This window comes from Pseudoliparis swirei, chromosome 2, assembly GCF_029220125.1.
Source record: "Pseudoliparis swirei isolate HS2019 ecotype Mariana Trench chromosome 2, NWPU_hadal_v1, whole genome shotgun sequence".
NCBI classification, from domain to species: Eukaryota; Metazoa; Chordata; class Actinopteri; order Perciformes; family Liparidae; genus Pseudoliparis; species Pseudoliparis swirei.
The window spans coordinates 16,369,237-16,387,173 of NC_079389.1; the positions used below are offsets into that span (position 1 = coordinate 16,369,237).

The 17,937-nt window shown below is 42.1% G+C and overlaps 2 protein-coding genes across 2 annotated transcripts; one reads left to right on the forward strand and one right to left on the reverse strand.

The window, feature by feature from the left end:
- Window positions 1-5,922: 5,922 nt before the first annotated feature.
- LOC130207423 (melanoregulin-like) lies at window positions 5,923-10,049 on the reverse strand. The gene is made up of 5 exons (XM_056436031.1): window positions 9,910-10,049; window positions 9,604-9,814; window positions 7,126-7,216; window positions 6,846-7,012; window positions 5,923-6,678 (listed from the first exon to the last, which is right to left on the reverse strand). Exons 1-5 carry the CDS (start codon window positions 9,975-9,977, stop codon window positions 6,544-6,546), a joined length of 672 nt encoding a protein of 223 aa, XP_056292006.1. The 5' UTR covers window positions 9,978-10,049; the 3' UTR covers window positions 5,923-6,543.
- An 840-nt stretch (window positions 10,050-10,889) lies between these two features.
- On the forward strand, window positions 10,890-16,286 carry LOC130202207 (carboxypeptidase O-like). The gene is made up of 11 exons (XM_056427580.1): window positions 10,890-10,936; window positions 11,294-11,357; window positions 11,543-11,644; window positions 11,789-11,899; window positions 11,980-12,096; window positions 12,263-12,356; window positions 15,033-15,125; window positions 15,399-15,508; window positions 15,694-15,778; window positions 15,921-16,001; window positions 16,084-16,286. Exons 1-11 carry the CDS (start codon window positions 10,890-10,892, stop codon window positions 16,284-16,286), a joined length of 1,107 nt encoding a protein of 368 aa, XP_056283555.1.
- The last annotated feature ends 1,651 nt before the right edge of the window (window positions 16,287-17,937 follow it).

Sequence of the window (17,937 nt, forward strand, 5' to 3'; positions counted from 1 at the left end):
TCCTATTAAAGACATTTTGAGAAGTCAAAATATTTTTTTAAATATGAATTCATATTTTTTTAACAGCACTTATTAATTTTTAGACAAGAAAAACTAAAACAAACGAGGTTGAAGATACACAGATGCTGGACATCATCAATGAATCTGCCACGTGAAATAGTCCCCAGGGAATGGAGTATTTTCTCCACTGTTTGCCCAAATGTATCGTGCATTTTTTGTCACACACGTGTTGGTTTTGGTCTTTTCATAGGACTTGCTGACATTAAGGTTGTTTTCACACCTGCGCTTTTCAGTCGTCCCTTGAGAGGAGGTGGTCCCGCACTGGTCCCAAACAAGCTCTGGAGCTGCTCGTTTGTGGTGGGAACATGATCCGACCCGACTACCAGGTTTACTCTGCAGCGAACGGCTCCTGCAGCCAGGTGTGCTTTGCATTCTGGGATGCAGCAGAGTGTGCAAACTGTAGCGGCTTGCATCGGAGTCGCTGCTGGCCGGAGAATGAGCCAAGGTCTCCCAAAGTGCATTCGGCATTCTGCTGGTGAGGTCTTGCCCGGTATATTGTTCAGATAATTACCACGGTTCGGACAAATGCAAACTCTGCAGTTGCACTTTCTTGATCCCGCCCAACACACATCTATCTGACCAATGAGCCCTTCTTTGGTTTTATTGAACTTTTCGAATTCAATTCATAATTATTAGAAGCAAATTACTTGATGGAAATTCAGCGAAAGAGGCAAACATAGAATATGATGTCAGTGCTCTGGTCTGACCAATCTTGTGGTTGACAGACTCCGAGAATCAGAGTTCGGATCCAGAACTGCTTTTGTTTCTATGAGGGGGCACTCCGCCTCATAAGATTGACCTCCCAGCTGCGGGGCATGTATTCCTGTGTGGTATTAAACACACACTACACCCACCTGGTGGGGATGTCTTAAACACTTGGACTGGCTCCTCCACCTGCACCGTCATTACATGACATCATCCACAGTCTGTTACAACACAAGGAGGCTCTTCTCCTCTGCAGTCAGTGTGGATGCGGTCTGTACGCCATGAGGACCGGGTGCTGATCCAGCCGCTGATTCATGTGGAGCGTGAGTGGGTTTGAGTGTGGGGCTGATGTGTGGTTACGGCTGCAGGTCAGGTTCTTTGAGTGAACAGCGGGTGAGTGTTGACAGAAAGCCCAACCAGGTGATCATACGGGGGAGTGAGTGAATCACTGTCTGAGAACCGAGGGGAAGACGAGGAGGACACACAGAATCTTTACTCATTGTCATGTTCTTTCTTTTTATTAGTCTGTCCTGTTTTTTTTCTTCTTCTCTTTTTGCCCACATCCACTATTGTTTACATTTATACTTAGAAAGATCAGTCTCTTTGTCCTTTTTCTTTATTTTCTTCTTTTTCTATACACACGGGAGGATTGATATTGTGACTAATTCATTGTTTGGTAATTGAGAAAGCATTTGAGGCTGGACGTAGTATTTTAATGCTGATTATTGTAAAACATACAGATACTACTATTGTCAGATGCTGATGAGAATAGAAATTACAGTAACAATATGTATGTATGCAACGTTAAATTCAGGACACTCCCATTCATCTCCTTTCATCACTTTTGATTTGAGGGAAATACATCGGGATATTTCAAAAGCATCAGTGGACTCTATTATTATTGATGACCACAGACATTCTGTCGAACACACCCTGCCCTGCCCAACGGCTTGTGTGGTGGGTGTGTGTGTATGTGTTGTGTGTGAACACGTGTGTGTGAGCACATGTGTGTGTTCTGCATTAGTTTCTGCCTGAACCCAAGAAGCTAAGAAGGAAAGTGATTTCAAGAGAAACAGGCCTTCAATGAGTCAGTGAAAGAGCAACGTAGAATCATAAATCTAGAATAGTTAAAAGTATCTTGGAATTAAAGTGTTTTAAAATATTAATTAACCGTCATTGCAAATACATTGGTACATTTTGTTTTATGATTACTGCTGCTTTACGGTAATGCAGTTACAATGGCATAGACTATACCATAACATCTAAAGCTGCTTCATGCCACGGATAATATTAAAATAGCACTTGGGAGGGTTAGACTTGAAAGGGACTTAATAACAATGTTGCCTTTCCTGAGCAGACTCTTGACCTCTGACCTTCTGTCGGGAGTCACACAGGTCAGCACACGGGTCACATGGCCGGGTTTATTTGCCTGGTTCTCTAATCATCCGCTACAAATTACAGGGAGGGAGAGAGAGTGTGTGGTGTGTTTGTTTGTGTGTGGTGTGTTTGTGTGTGTGTGTGTGTGTATGTATATGTCTGTAAAGGGTTGTGGGTTAGGGTGTAGCACTGCTGTCAGCACAGTCTTATCATGAATTCCTCTCTGAGATAAACAGTGGAGGCTTTGAGAGGGGTCCAAGTGGCATTTGCAAATGCATATTTCCTGGTCGAGTAAAATTGAAAGTGACAAAATTCAACCATGTAAATCTCAAACTGAGAATTATAAAACATCTTGTATCCTGGACAAAACCAAACATCACAAATGTAAATCCATTCTTCGTCTTAAGCTCGAGTGAGCCTGAAAGATTGCATGCGTTGCTGATATCTTGTTGTCTATACTAGCAGCTGTTATGCAGGTAAATTATTAATTTCATAATTATACTACTGCCTACATGCGGAGGAAGCAGCTGTTATTGGACACATTAGTGAGCGGTGTGTCCAGCGGCATTATAAGCCCTACAGAGCGACCGTAGAAAGTCACGCTTCGCTAGTCCGTTCTGCACAACTATAATGACGTTGACAGAAACAACTGTAAATGAGCACAGCCTAAACACTTTTACCGCAATGTATGTATTTCACTGCCAAAAGTGCATGATGAGAGGTCCCTGTTTGTGTCGAAGAAGTGGTAATGGGAGTGATAAATAGAGTTTATAACCATGTTTAGTCTTCAAGTGGATGAGAGGAAATGCATTGTCACTGTTATGACCAATGTATATTTGATATGGCTTAATCCAAGGTTATTTGAGTCTGTATAACTTCCAAATTTAGTTTGCACACGTATACGAGAAAAATAGTTTGAGAAGGAAAAAGAAAAAGAATGAAACAACAGGACGATACATTATTACACTTGTATCAAAGACTTTTATTTGATGTCAAGTTAAGCCATCTAATCACATACTTGCTCATTTTCTTCCCTGAAGCTACAGCCAGCAGCCTGGGAAGTTTAGCGAGACGACCGAAAGCAGGAGGAAACTGCTCGCCTTGCTCTTTCCAAAGGCTACACAATCGGACTCCCTAGCTATGTCTTAGATGGAAACACACATTTTAATATTCTTACACTTCAGTTTTTGCATGAACAAATGAGATACAACGTGTTCACATTGCAGTGCTGGTGGGTGGAGTCTGTTACTGGTGTCGCTGTTTCCTCTGGTTCCAGTTGATGCTAAGCGAAGTGTCTCCTGGCCGTAGCTTCATTTTGAACAAACGGATATGACAGTGGTATCGATCTTCTCATTTAATCCTTGGCAAGAGTGTGACTTGGCGTTATTGTCGAATTGTTACGCTATGAAAGAGCAAGGAGTTAAAATGGAATGAAGGAATACAATGGTTAGGACAAAACTTCACTGATTATCCAAAACTATTATGAGAAACCCATGGCTTACACTGTGTGTGTGATTGTGTGTGTGTGTGTGTGTGTGTGTGTGTGCGTGCATGTGTGTGTGTGCCTGTGTGTGTGTCTATGTGGAGGCAACGCCCTACTGGAGACTCAATATAAAACCATTTGCTGGTGCCACAATCTAAATGACCATTGTCTCTGTGAGTGTGTGTGATCCTAATGCACTGCACGCCCAGACCACTTACTGGGCTTTAGCGGTAGGTCCCCACACACACACACACACACACACTTGCACACGCACACCCCCCCCTCACACACACACACACACACACAATAGACACATCACCATCTTCAATCACTGATGAAAGAAGTTCTCAGATCATATTTTTTTATAAAACTACTAATACAACAATGTGTCAAAATAGTGTTACAAGAAAAAATCAGACTAAAGTAACAGTAACCTCCACGGATTCAAACTGTATCTGACAATCTAGTCTTTTTACTCGAAGCACCCTTTTGATTATTGACTTCTTTCTTCCGTCATACTCCAGTCCAACACAACCAGAACATTGATCTGTCTCGCTGTAGTCTCTTTTGGAAATTTAGTAGAATTAGAGACTTTCATTCAAATTCCGAAAGTCTGAAGAAAGATGTCAGCATTACTGGATCTGAAATACACACACACACACACACACATACACACACATGCAGTAGTATAATTAGAAAAAGGTGCAAGCAGCACAATGGCTTTCAGATCTGCCAGACCATTGGTGCTGCTCCCTTCCCCCAATACACCCCCCCCCCCCTTCTTTTTTTGGGTTTCACATCTGTTTCCCAAACTTGGGGAAGGGGCCTTGGAGAGTACAATATCTGGGTCAGAGTAAACTCTCTCTTTCTGTGTGCATGTGTGCGCGCAGGTATGAGTGTGTGCACAACATACCACCATCATCAACCGCATGAAGACTGTCGCACACTCTTTGAACCTGAAGATAGCACAGTGTCCCAAATGTGTGTGTGTGTATGTGTGTGGTTGAGAATTCTAGAAAGTAAAAAAAAAAGGCCAAGATGAGACGTTCATCATCTGCATTCTGCTCCAACGTTGAAGAAAATGAAGTTCAGAAAAGGAAGAGGGGTAAGGATCCTCTCAGCCTTCATCACTGACAATGTGCACCATCACTAAATAATTCAACAGTAAATGCTGAATGTCTTCAACTTGATACAACCTTACCCCATCTGTGATGCAGACGTTTCCAACCATATCCATTCTTTTTTTCTTGCAGTTTAACCCTCTGGAGCGGTATCAAAGTATATGCTGCCACCTTCTGGTCGGAGCAGGTAACACACCCCAGCTGGACTGAGATAATGTATTAAATTAGTGGCAAGAAACTACCCAATAGCACAGAAAACACATACAGTTTGTTATCATCAGTTTTGTGAGGAAATAACGGACATTAGTAAGGTTTGAAGTTTTGGAAGTGGTGAGCATTCGACTGGATTTATGAGACTCAGATTATATAAAGAAATTGTGTAAACGGATGTTTTATTATAGTTTTTCTGTTGTTGAATGCAGCAAAAACAGCAAGAGATCCATTGTGGCACCGGCAAATGGTTTTATATTGAGTTGTTCAATTCATCAAGTCTGTTTTATCATGAGAGAATTACATGAGCTGAATAATTCATATACAAACTGTCCTTGGGTGCGTGAAGTACTCCTTTGATATAGAAAGTGAATACATACACTACCGTTCAAAAGTTTGGGGTCACTTAGAAATGTCTTTCTTTTTCAAAGAAAAGCACTGTTTTTTCAATAAAGATAACAATCAAAAATACACACTATACATTGTTAATGTGGTAAATGACTATTCTAGGTGGAAATGTCTGGTTTCTAATGAAATATCTCCATAGGTGTATAGAGGCCCATTTCCATCAACTATCACTCCAGTGTTCTAATGGTACATTGTGTTTGCTAATCGCCTTAGAAGACTAATATCTGATTAGAAAACCCTTGTGCAATTATGTTAGCACAGCTGAAAACAGTTATGCTGGTGATATAAGCTATACAACTGGCCTTCCTTTGAGCTTGAAGTTTGAAGAACAAAATTAATACTTCAAATATTAATCATTATTTCTAACCTTGTCAATGTCTTGACTATATTTTCTATTCAATTTTCAATTCATTTGATAAATAAAAGTGAGTTTTCATGGAAGACACGAAATTGTCTGGATGACCCCAAACTTTTGAACGGTAGTGTATGTGTACCTGGAGAAGGTTTAACTCTTCACATCGCTACAATACCTAACCAATTTAAACAAACACAAAAAAACAGTTTCAACCATTTATAATTAACAGCGCAGCAGATATGCCAGAAGAGTGAAAATTAATACATTAAACGCATGTTATATTTATACAGCATTATGAATTGAATGTTCCGAATAGTTAGTTCAATCAACAGGACACATTAAAGAGGCTTAATTTGGCATTCAAATGACATGTTTATCTATAAGCGAGTCTGCGGAGACTTCAAGTGGCCGACCATGACGCCATGAGAATGTTGTTGAAGAGACCGAGTGGACTAGTGCAGGTGAGATGTTCGTGGCTGCAGGAGTCAATACATTCAAAGCAGTTTTAAGAAATCTTTTGTACACATTTATTTGCCGGGTTGATGGTTTCGCAAATGAGATCATCATGTTTTTATCAAATATAACAAGCACCACACGCTACCAGTCCCAACTGCGGAGACACTGGTACAGCTGTTTATTTATAAAGCATGTGTAGTTCTTTGTTTTTTGTTTTTCACTTTTGTATGTATTTTATTCTATTTTAATATGTTGTACTATCTGGACCTTGAGTCTGTAATAAAAGTTTGATTGATTGATTGATTATAATTCAATGAATGTTAGCGTGGTTAAAAAGTAAAAATAAAAATGTGACTTGTTTCAACATTTTAACATGTTTCCCTCTCAGCTTTTATGTCTGTTTTTTTTTCCGTCTCACTGTCTCTCAGACTACTTTGCTTGGGGTATTTTTCTTTCGCCAGTCTAACGAAGTCCTCAGCACTGTCCAGCAACACCAGGCGGTCCTAAAAGAGGGAGAGACGAAGACAGATGAGGCGGTGAGACGGGAGGAAGAGAGATAAAACAACATCGGACCGGGAAGATAAAGAGGAAGACAGGAAGGGAAAATAAAGAAACGCACTAAGGCTGTGTGTGTGTGTGTGTGCGTATGTGTGTGTGTGTGAGTGTGTACCATGACAAAGAGGTATTTGCTCTGGTGTCCAGTCTCTGGAGGAAACAGAGAGGTGCGGTCCAGCAGCTGTTTCAACAGCTGGGCCGCTTTGTTAAGTTGGTCCTGATCCCGGCTGAAGCGCCTCTGTTTGTTCACGCACAGCAAGGCCTCCACCTCGCACTGGTAACCTGCCGAGAGACGGAAGGACGATCACACACTCGTAACGGAGCACAACTCATCACGGCAGATCGGACTAAACTAGAACCGATATTATCGGGACAGAATAATACGAGAGTGTCACCGAGATGAAGCAGGATCTTCTTCCATCGGGATCTGACTTCCCGTCTGGCGTAGCGTAACGAGTGTATGTCATAATTCAGCTTCTCCCATTCCTGAAAGCAGACACACACAATAGATGTATTGAAAGCTGTGGATGAACTAATCCATTATTTTCAGCCACCTTCTGGTTGTGAGGTTTATCGTTCTCGACCTGAGAAGAGGCCGAATGAACAGAATAACAGATTCTCTATATCTCTCTTTTTCATTTGTGTGTTGAATTGTCCCTTTTAAGCCATACAACTTAATGATGTTTGAAACTGACTGAACAAGATAAATAATCTCTCTTTAAATTAAACCAAGCAGAGTTTACAGATCAGCATATTCTACTTTATGTCTTGGGTCAGTTTTTCTCCCCCAGTGCTGAATTTCCTTTTCATGTAAGAGACACATTTTCAGTTTCTTTGGCTTAATATTAAAAACAGTCTCCTGACATGAGTGGGATGGTGGGCTGAATATTCTCTTTAAATGGGCAGCCAGGCTGCTGGGCTACATCTCCACTGAGGAACTCAACACAATGTGCCCACTGTGTCCTGCAGCCAACTATTCTCATCACAACACTGCCAGTCACATGTTCGCCAAAGGCAACCTCTCTGCTCAGAGATTACAGTCACTCTGCAGAGAAATGCAGAGAGAAGGTATTTTATGTACTGCAGGGATCATTAAAAGATACAATTAGTACCCCTTGCACACAGAAAGTTACTGTGTGTCTAATTCACAAGTGTATAAACAACCTGTGACTGTGAGAAAGAGTGGGCCACTGATTGAGTACTCTATGAACTTTGTGTGTGTGCGTTTTTAACCTCTCCTAACGTAATACTTTACTTTGGATTCTAGGTCAACTATATTTACTGATGGGAGTCAACTTTAAATTGAGTTCCTCTGAGAGCTATACCTGATTGTGTCCTCTTCCCTTATTGAATAACCACATTAGAGAGCTGCAGGAAAACAGATAAGGGAGCGGAGGAAGAATTACAGAAGTACTTTCTGCTACAAGTGGATGGGTGGAATTTCTCAAAGTTAGGACATACAATCAATCTTTGTTTCATCTTGGTCCAGATGGAAAACACCAGGTCTCTGATTAGTGAATTAGTAAATAACTGCTTAATGTGTAAAGACTCTTTCGATCAGTGATTCTCAACTAGTGGGTCGCGGACCCGTTTTTAGTGGGTTTTTGTCTGGGCAAATAAAAATTGTATTTTATTTTTATTTTTCCATCATGTGATTTTATTTTGAAGGGACTTTTTAATGCAGCGGATTGTCGTTTTTTTGCCGGATCGTCCCTCCATGTTTTCAGCAGCGTATGCCATGTTGGATCAAACCATCCTGATATGTGGGAGACTTTGGGTTTTTAGGATAATTAAATTATTAAACATCCTACTGAATAAAAAATTCAGCTTCTCCCATTAGAAATTCCTCCAGACTCAAGTCTGTCAGGGTTACACCTCAGGTTCCAATTGAGTGCTGCTTAATTTTCTTTAAAGCTCAATGTTTTTCAGTATTTACCTATTGATGAGGTAGTAACAAGAAAAATACATTTTCTATATATGAATCATTTTGAATTGCATTTTTTATGAATTTATTTTGAATTTGTGGAAAATCTGCTCTTCAAGACAGTGACCTTTTTAGTAAATAGTTTGTCATTCAGTGAGTGTGTTTTCTCAGTTAAAGTTAGAGGTCATTTAAGTCTTTTTTTTATACTACTTCTTAGTTGTTGGACTTTTGTGTTTGTGCATAAAAGCTGTTGAGTTTGTTTAAAAATGGCTGAAGATTCTTAATTGTTATGTATGTTGTAATACCTTGTGTCCTGAAGATGCACTTTTTGTTTTTTACTTAAAAAAGGCAGCTTTTATAGAAATAGATCATTTTCTAGCATCGCCACCAGCTTGTCGTGTGATTTATCATTAAACTTGTTTTTGTGTTGCCATACGCATTCTGTCTCCATGCTATCTCAGGTTCAAACTGCATAGGGTCTCGTGTTATGGTGTTAATCAAACATGAGGTCCCCACCCGCAGAGCCCTCCCAAGAGCTTCAAAAATGTAGTTTTCTAGGAAGTCCACATGAAAGTCATTTTCAAGACAAAAATATGCGTGAATATGAATGCGCCCCAAGAGTTTACACAGAGTACTGCAGTCCTCATGCGGTCAGTTATTCTGGAAGTGTGCATCGCAGTTTGTTCACTCTTTTACCTCAATTGGTCAAAAGTAGTATTAAAGTTTCGGTCGTGCATTCACGTGGTGAATCTAAATAGTGAAATAACAATTGCAAATTTGTCTCCTGCCTGGATTTAATTCTGAGATTTATTTTAAGAGAATGCCTGGTTGTGATTATTCTCCAGGCCAGAAGCAAAGGCGCAGACATGGTGCTGCTTTTGTCTTTGTATTTATGTGTGTTAACTTCCATCTCACATTGTCATGCAAAAACAGGCATGCGTTCTCCCACCTCTGTAGCCGTGTCCGCCTGGTCCCTCGTGCTGATGAAAGCCTGTAACTGTCTGTCCGATCGTCTCCTGCTGGAAGAGCCGGAGGCTCCGCTGGCGTCGGCCCACAGCTTCCTCGAAGGCTGCGGGCCAAAAAGGCTCTCCTCTTCTGTGCCGCTGTCGCTGGACTCACTGGATACCACGGTCTGTCTGGAAGCTGTGCTGGTGCGCATGCTGGAGAGAAGGAAGTAAAATAACTGGTTTAATAAATTAAGATTGGATGCAGATCTTTGGGGGTTTGATCATGTCTTTCAGGGGTTTTGTCTCACCGCATAGCATTCTTCTCCTCGCTGTTATGTTTCAAATAGTAGCAGCAGATGGTGAACTTGGCTCCCATTGGCCCTCTCCAATAATTTGCAACAATCTAAATATATGCTCCCTGATGAAAATCTGAAAACAATCGCACTCTGTCCCATAAGATTTTCCTCTAGACTCCTCTCGAAATCAAAATATGCCCGACCTGAAATGTCCTCATTTGCAAGTGTCGAAGACTCAAAATCTGTCCGTCCTCCTTTTCCCTGAGCCTTGCCGGATGAGAGCCCGTCTTTCAATTACATTATGCACGTGAGTCCAAACAGGGACAACACAAACAACACACACGCACACACACAAACACACACACAGGACAGTTCAGAGAATTGAATGGCACATTTATTCAGCAACTCCTGATGTGCACCATGCCGATTCTGCACGAATGCAGCGTGAGAGGCTTTCTAGCTCTATCGCTGCAAAACACAAGCTCAGTACACAAACTGTAGTTTAGATCTGGAGTTGTCCGATAATGCCCCGCCTGCTTTGTTTCCAGTTAAGTTGAACATCTCTGGAGAAGCATAACGACATATATTATATATATTTATATATATATTTATATTTACATTTATAAATATATATATATATACATTTATATATATATATATATATATATATACATTTATATATATACTGTATATATTTATATGCAAGGTTTACCGTCTTGTGGTGTCAGCCATTATATAATTTTAGTGACTCCTCATAAATGTTAATGCATAACTGATTTGTAATTGTCCCTGCCATGATCCCTCATGTATTTACCTCCTGTGTCGGCCTGTAAAAAAAAAAAAAAATATTTTCACCGCTTTATAACCTGAGATCCAAGGTCACCTGGCTGATAAAAATAAATCCAACTGCTACTTTAAGAGTTGCAGCATTGTTCGTTGGTGCTGCAGGAGCAAGCACTGAGGGAGGCGAAGTCCTCGTGAGATCGAGCAGAATGGAGAAAGAACGGATGCTCGGTTTGTTCCTGGTGATTTTAAGCAGGTGAGCTGTTGTGTTGACTTTAAAAGGCCGATTGTCAGGGTTCACAAGGGGCACGTTAGTCTGAGCAAATGTTTTGCTTTGTTTCGTGGTGGAATTTGTAAATCCATGCATGGATGAAACTAAAGTGATACTACCCCACATTCAGATCAACATCTAGTGCACATATTCATCTATTTTTAATGGTAAAATTCTTAGAAAATATTTTTGGGGTTACTGTTTTCACTTCTTCATACCGGACATTGTTATTTTATTGCCCTTAGGTCTAACCAAAGAATGACTTACTTTCAGATATTTTGTTTTTAAATGCCAATAAACATGTTTTTATGGTGCTAATCTATCTATCTTCTGTATTCACAGTTTAGTGGAGGCTTTTCAATCGACACAGATTTATGACTACACCAAATATCACCCCATGGAAGAGGTCAGAGTCTATTTGGAGCCCTAAATAACCAAGATATCTCATTGTTAATATATATATTGAAGTTTATTGTCTCACACATTAGATTTGCACTTTAATCTTCATGGAATACAGATGGACGTTGGCCAAAGAAAACTATAATTACCATTATCTGAATGAATTCTCTCACCGATTGATTTGCAATACAGATATCCAGGTGGATGGAAGATGTGGAGCGAGGGAACCCAGAGCTGGTCTCCTCTGCCGTCTATGGATACACTTATGAGGGAAGAAACATCACCCTGCTGAAGGTATTTGACACAGTCGTGGACACATGGGACTTGTGTAAACAAAGCCATGAAAATGAGATTTCATGGCTTTGTGTGTCGACCCCCGAAATGCTACACACTGACTCGTTGTGTTATCCATTCACCTAAAATGTTGTGTGACTCCAGTTGGGACTAGAAAACCCGGAGGGCAGAGAGAAGAAGGTTATCTGGGTGGACTGTGGTATCCATGCTCGAGAGTGGATCGCTCCTGCCTTCTGCCAGTGGTTTGTCAAAGAGGTGTGTGCCCTCATTACAGTCACATGGTACACATGTTTACCCCGGTGAGTATATGTTCTGACAGGTGAGCCTTTGTTCAGATCGTGCACTCGTATTCTACCAATAAGAAGCTGGAGCAGATGCTGCAGAACCTTGACGTCTATGTTACTCCTGTGGTCAATGTGGACGGATACGTGTTCACCTGGGCCAATACCAGCGTGAGTGCTCCACAGGTTGTATAACTCTCCATCGCATGTCGGTGTTGTGGCTGAACGACATACGATCCCTTTGTGTCAGAGAGGATGTGTAACTGAGTGGCTTCACATTTCATTAACGTGCTTCTTGACCTCTTTGACTCGACGCTCACATGTTGTTTCCATGCAGACTCGTCTGTGGAGAAAGTCTCGTTCGACCCCTCCTCCAGGCAGTAGCTGTTATGGTGTCGACCTCAACAGAAACTTTAATGCCAACTGGGGAAGTGAGTAGCGAGCTTCCAGCTAGTAGTGACTCACAGCTCCTTCATGTAGGATTAACATATTTCTGGCTTGTTGGTCGTAAACGTCATGAACGCAACATCTCCAACAGGATGTGCCGGTTTTCTTCAAACAAAAACCTTTAAAAATAATCACCAACACGTTTTACAGTTGGTATAGACCAGAATATTATTGCTGCCAAAATACCCATTGCAGTTGATTATGTCAGAATTCCAGTCATGTGTGTGTTGTCCCATCAGGCTATTGTGACAAACAATAAATGCTTCCAAAATCAAGTCAATTGCTGAGAGAGGGCGAGTGCAATCACTGGCACCGACAACTCAGTGGCAACTCAGTGGCAAGTCTGTGGCAAGTGCCGCTCGGTGCCAGTACTCAGCGACAACTCAGTGACAACTCACTGGCAACTCAGTGGCAAGTCTGTGGCAAGTGCAGTATATATATATATATATATATATATATATATATATATATATATATATAATTAGTGTCTTTTTGTAGACACTTACTTACAATATGCAATAAGATAGTGCTGTACATTACTGCTGTAGGCTACTATATTTAATATTGTTTTGCTACTACTACGTTTCACTTCGTAATCTATTACACTTATATACCATGATATTGTAACGTCTCGGACGTTATGGCACTGATGACACGGAGACGGGACGACGTTATTAATCCTCCCTTGGGCATCCACCAACACAGACAGCGTGCTCCTCTCAGTTTAGCAGCTCGAACGTCAACAACAACGGTTCCCGTCAACCACCCTTAACTCCCGTTTTCCGACAGGTTAACCCCGCCTCCCCTCTACCCCGCCAATCACAGGCACGCCCCCTCGACCAGCATGCACGGTGCCACCTGTGATCGACAGCAACTTCACAGGGTCGCTACAATATATTATGAAGTAAAACGTAGTAGAAGCTAAACAAACAATATTAAATATAGTACAGCAGTAATGTACAGCACTATCTTATTGCATATTGTAAGTAACAGTGGCGGGCCGTCAGGGCCAGCAAGGCCTTCTCTGCTGGCCTAAACATCATCAGAATATATATATTTTTCTAAATATATTTCCCCACAAATATGTATTCAATTATTTCCCAGAGTAAGAGTTATTCTCTTAATTTCATAGCGTTCCTCTTGGTTGCGCTGCTGCCAGCGCCAGGTTGAGATTTGGAGGGCTGGTCTTTATGTTAGATCTTTTATCCAATCATATTCAGCCATCGTGTGTTGCCAGGGGGCTAAAATCTGCCCTTAGGCCTTCAGAATCAACATTGCGGGCGCTGGTAGCTTCAAGTGAATGGGAATGACGATGTTGTGTCAACCAATCAGCTTTAGAGTTGGCTCCTCTAGGCCTTCTAGAAGGCCCCGGAACCGCACAGGAGCAGCTAGCAGGCGTCGTGCTGCACGTCTTTTGATTGGATTACCAATATTGAGAGGCGGGGTCTATGGGCAGGTAGATGCAAAACCTCAGAACTAGGAAACTGAATTTGATAAAGGAATTAATTCGCGGACTACAAAGCTGTTTTTTCAACCCACAATGGCGGAAGGAGGAGAAGATGTCGATTTGGTCGAGCATATACTTGAAATCTGCTTTGGGTGCGACAATGCCCTGTTTAGTGAACAAACTAGTGCAAGTGACTTTTTTTTGTTCTTTTTCTCCGTCCCGATGCGCGCATTCTGCAGCGCGCGAGACGGAGAGCCGAGAGAAATGACATGCTGTTGTGTAGATACGATCAACATCAGACGGCTGTTTAGTTTAATAAATGAACAAAGACGTGCTATAGAGAAAATGACGGGGGCTGGCCAATTTTTTTTAATGTCATGCGATCTACCAATACTACGCCGCGATCGACGTATTGAGCAGCCCTGGTCTAGAGCCATGGCATCATAATGAGAGGAATAAGAGGTGGATTAATTCAGGTGGGACTGTGTAGGACCTCACTGAAGGCCCAGGCCCCAGGCCCACGGCCCGCCACTGGTAAGTAAGTGTCTACAAAAAGACACTAATTATATATATATATATATCCATCTATCTAGCTATTTTAGCTATCTATCTATCTAGCTAAACCGCAGCTCCTCCATTCTGTGATCATGAAAGTGATTTCTTCCGCTGTCCGGGCACTTTAGTGGAGCTTGTCACTGAGTCGTCGCAGACTCGTCACTGCGCAGACATGCCGCAGACGCGCCTGGCCGACCCTCCGTCTGCTGGCACTTTTTGACTAGCTGTGGCACTTTTTGAGTAGTGGCACTTTTTGACTAGCTGTGGCACCTTTTAACTAGTAGTGGCACTTTTTGACTAGCTGCGGCATCTGCTGGCAAGTGCTGGCAAGTGCCACTGAGTAGCTGTGGCAACTACTGGCAAGTGCCACTGAGTGCCAGCGTCGCTAGGGGGATCTCGCCCCTACTGCAATTGCTACCGATATGAAATCTATTCTTTTCCGTGAAACTAGAAAAGCCGCACAGAACAACTTAATGTTATAACTTCAGTCCACGTGACACGGCACTCGGCTTCACGAGCCTCCCTCTATGAATTCACATGTTCTAATTATTTTTGACATGCGAAAACATGTTTTGAACATTAACCTGGCGGTGTCTCGTGAAAAAAACAGCCTCATACATCATCACAGGTCTGAGCTTGATGTGGTCTCTGTCCTCAGCGGTCGGAGTGTCGTTTGACAGTTGTTCGAACACCTACTGTGGGAAGTCAGCGGGGTCAGAGCCAGAGGCGAAAGCTGTGATGGACTTTGTTGGTAACTATCTTTGAAATTACATTTAAAACAATACATTATTATGTATTGGTATTAGTATGTGTATATTGATTTAAATGTGCTATATATGTGTGTTCACGTATATGAACGGATCGTTTAAATTAGAGCTTGTACGTGGTTGTCTGAATATAATCTTGTGTAAGTGACATCATTACGATGCTTTTCTTTGCATTCACTTCGGAGCTGTAGCTTAAAAAATTTATTGTTGTGATGTCATCTTGATATCAATCACATGTTGACTCTGTCTGTATCTAGGTAGGATGGTGAACAAGACTCTGTGTTTCCTCACCATCCACTCTGCTGGGCAACTTATACTCTTACCATACGGCCACCCGGAGATCTCTGCACCCAACTATCATGAACTGGTGAGTGTGTGTGTGTGGGGGGGGGGGGGGGGGAGACAGGCAGCACGGCTAAATCCTCAGTCGACATTGTTAGCGAGGCCATTATCAATGTTTCATCTCCTTTAAGCTGGTTTGATGGAGGGTATCACAGAGTATGGATACCTGGTTTACAAAAAACAAACTTGTATTTTTTGTTTACTGTGCAGGTTTCAGTCGGTGAGGCAGCGGCAGAAAAGATGGAGAAGGTTCATGGAATGGGCTACACTGTCGGAACATCTCCACAAATCCTCTGTGAGACTCGGCTGACCTTTGTTCCTCTCCTGAATACAGCTGTTATCTTCACGTCATCTGATCTGCACTCGCTTTGACGAGTCACTCTGATGTTCTTATCCTTCGCAGCCTAACTGTAAACAAATGCTTCTTCAACCTTCAGATCCAAACTCAGGCTCAAGCCGCGACTGGGCTCGTCTCATCGGCATCCCGTTCTCTTACACCTTTGAGCTGAGAGACAAAGGTGAGCTGGACTTCGGTATTGTGGACTCGATGTAGCCACCAGTCCGACCTAAAGCCCCGGTTTCTATGTCATGATCTCTCAGGTGAGTTCAGCCACTTGCTGCCAGAAGAGCAGATCCAGCCGGCCTGCGAGGAGGCCTACGCAGGAGCTCTCTCCATCATCGCACATGTTCACGACAAGACCTTCAGCAGCGGCAGCCTCCCTCACGCTGCTGTTTCTGGGCTGCCAATGATCATTTGGAGCACCATCATCACTGTGTTTCTCAGCACAGGGGTCTTTGTGTGAGACGGTGGCAACGGTACAAGTTTGTTCCACTAATTATTCGATGAGGATATACGGGACAGGTCATCATCAGTGCTCATTCATGGCCTATATTGATAATAAACTTAACAATCAAAGCCTGAGGTCCTTTGTGCATATGCTCAAACAGCTGCAGCTTTATTTCATATGGATAAAAGCTGTTCAGTGACGTGGTGGTGGTGGTGTCGCCCCTCCTTACAGCAGCAGGGGGCAATGTCCTCCCATTTTTATACACCACACTTCTGTGTTGTCCCCACCTCACTCTTTCTGAAGCTGTGTCTGGAGGACCTTTCATAGGACATCGTTACCTCCACATATATGAGAATACTTGTTTTGTCATCGTATTCGATTCTCTTCAATTCCACCGGGGTCATTTAGACAAAAAAACCGCATATTTAGTTTGACTGCCTTTCTGCATGATCCCACAAATATTAATGCCATTAACACAACGATTAGGTTCTAGTCCATAATCGCTTCATTCATGTCTTCGATGATCACATCAGACTTGAGGCTTGATGTGAGTGAAAGGTCATACAATACTGTTACATCTATTGCAATATGACTTGATGATAATACACATATTGGGCATATATTGAATATATGGAAAATAAGTTGGAGGTTCTTTTCATCCATTTTTGCAGGAGCAAAGGACATTGTTGTTCACATTGTTACCATGGAGCCTGAACATCTCTGACTCACGTTTCAGGGACAAGTCTTGCTATATTAGTCAGATTGTTCGCCATCTTCCACAATAGAGGGTTTTGGCTTCCCATTAAAATGTTCCTCACTGGATTATAATTTTAAAGGATTCATTTTTGGGTTCATTTTGAAAGCTTTTTTCTTTTGTCACGTTCCCTCAGACATTCTCCCTCTCTTCTATAGGGTATGTAGTATGTACAGCACTTAAGGGAACAAACTAGTCACTGCTCCATCACTTACAGTCATGAAATATAATCACACATGACTTGGTTGAGGCAGAGCAGAGCTTCCTGACACACATCCACTCATCCACGCGTGTGCGCGCATACACACACACAGACACACACGCGCAAGAGAACTGGGCAGGGATTCAGAGACACAGATTGAAGGTGATTATAATTCACAGTGAAGTCTGGCTGGTGTAGCTATCAGCAGCTCATCCATCTATGTGTGGGTGAGCTCTCATCAAGGTAGCAAGGGGAAGAGCCCACCGCAGACGTGTAAATCACACAGATAGGGGAAGTGGGGGAGAGAGGAGGAAGAAATCGAGCCCACCCATCAAGGAAGAGGTGAGTGATGAATGGATGGATGGAGAAAAGAGAGGGGTTGCTGCAAGACAATAAAACGAGTAGGGGGAAATAATGTACAGGGTAGCACAGTGTGTGATTCACAAAGCAAAATGGATTCACTTAAAGTAAACAATAACAACTTAACATTCAGGTCTGCAGACTGGAGGAAAAAAGTAGCATGGCTCCACAGGATAACAATGTGAATACAACTATGTGTCCTCGGAGAAGGACATGATGGCCTCTGCATCACCCAGCTCATTTGAGTCAAAAAAGCAAATTTGTAGTTCTGGTCATATAAATCTTTTATTATTCTAAAAATGGACCTGGAAAGTATCTATTTCTTATTTGCTAGCCATCCATCAACAACG

What these genes read in the sequence shown, in the direction of transcription:
- LOC130207423 (XM_056436031.1), bottom strand. Translation starts at nt 9,977, where the DNA reads ATGGGAGCCAAGTTCACCATCTGCTGCTACTATTTGAAACATAACAGC. An exon ending in AGGCGGACACGGCTACAGAG is followed by an intron (nt 7,217 to 9,603) that starts GTGGGAGAACGC and finishes GTCTGCTTTCAG; the next exon opens with GAATGGGAGAAGCTGAATTA. An exon ending in GAAGATCCTGCTTCATCTCG is followed by an intron (nt 7,013 to 7,125) that starts GTGACACTCTCG and finishes GTCTCTCGGCAG; the next exon opens with GTTACCAGTGCGAGGTGGAG.
- LOC130202207 (XM_056427580.1), top strand. Translation starts at nt 10,890, where the DNA reads ATGGAGAAAGAACGGATGCTCGGTTTGTTCCTGGTGATTTTAAGCAG. An exon ending in CTTTAATGCCAACTGGGGAA is followed by an intron (nt 12,357 to 15,032) that starts GTGAGTAGCGAG and finishes CTCTGTCCTCAG; the next exon opens with CGGTCGGAGTGTCGTTTGAC. An exon ending in AGCTGTGATGGACTTTGTTG is followed by an intron (nt 15,126 to 15,398) that starts GTAACTATCTTT and finishes GTCTGTATCTAG; the next exon opens with GTAGGATGGTGAACAAGACT.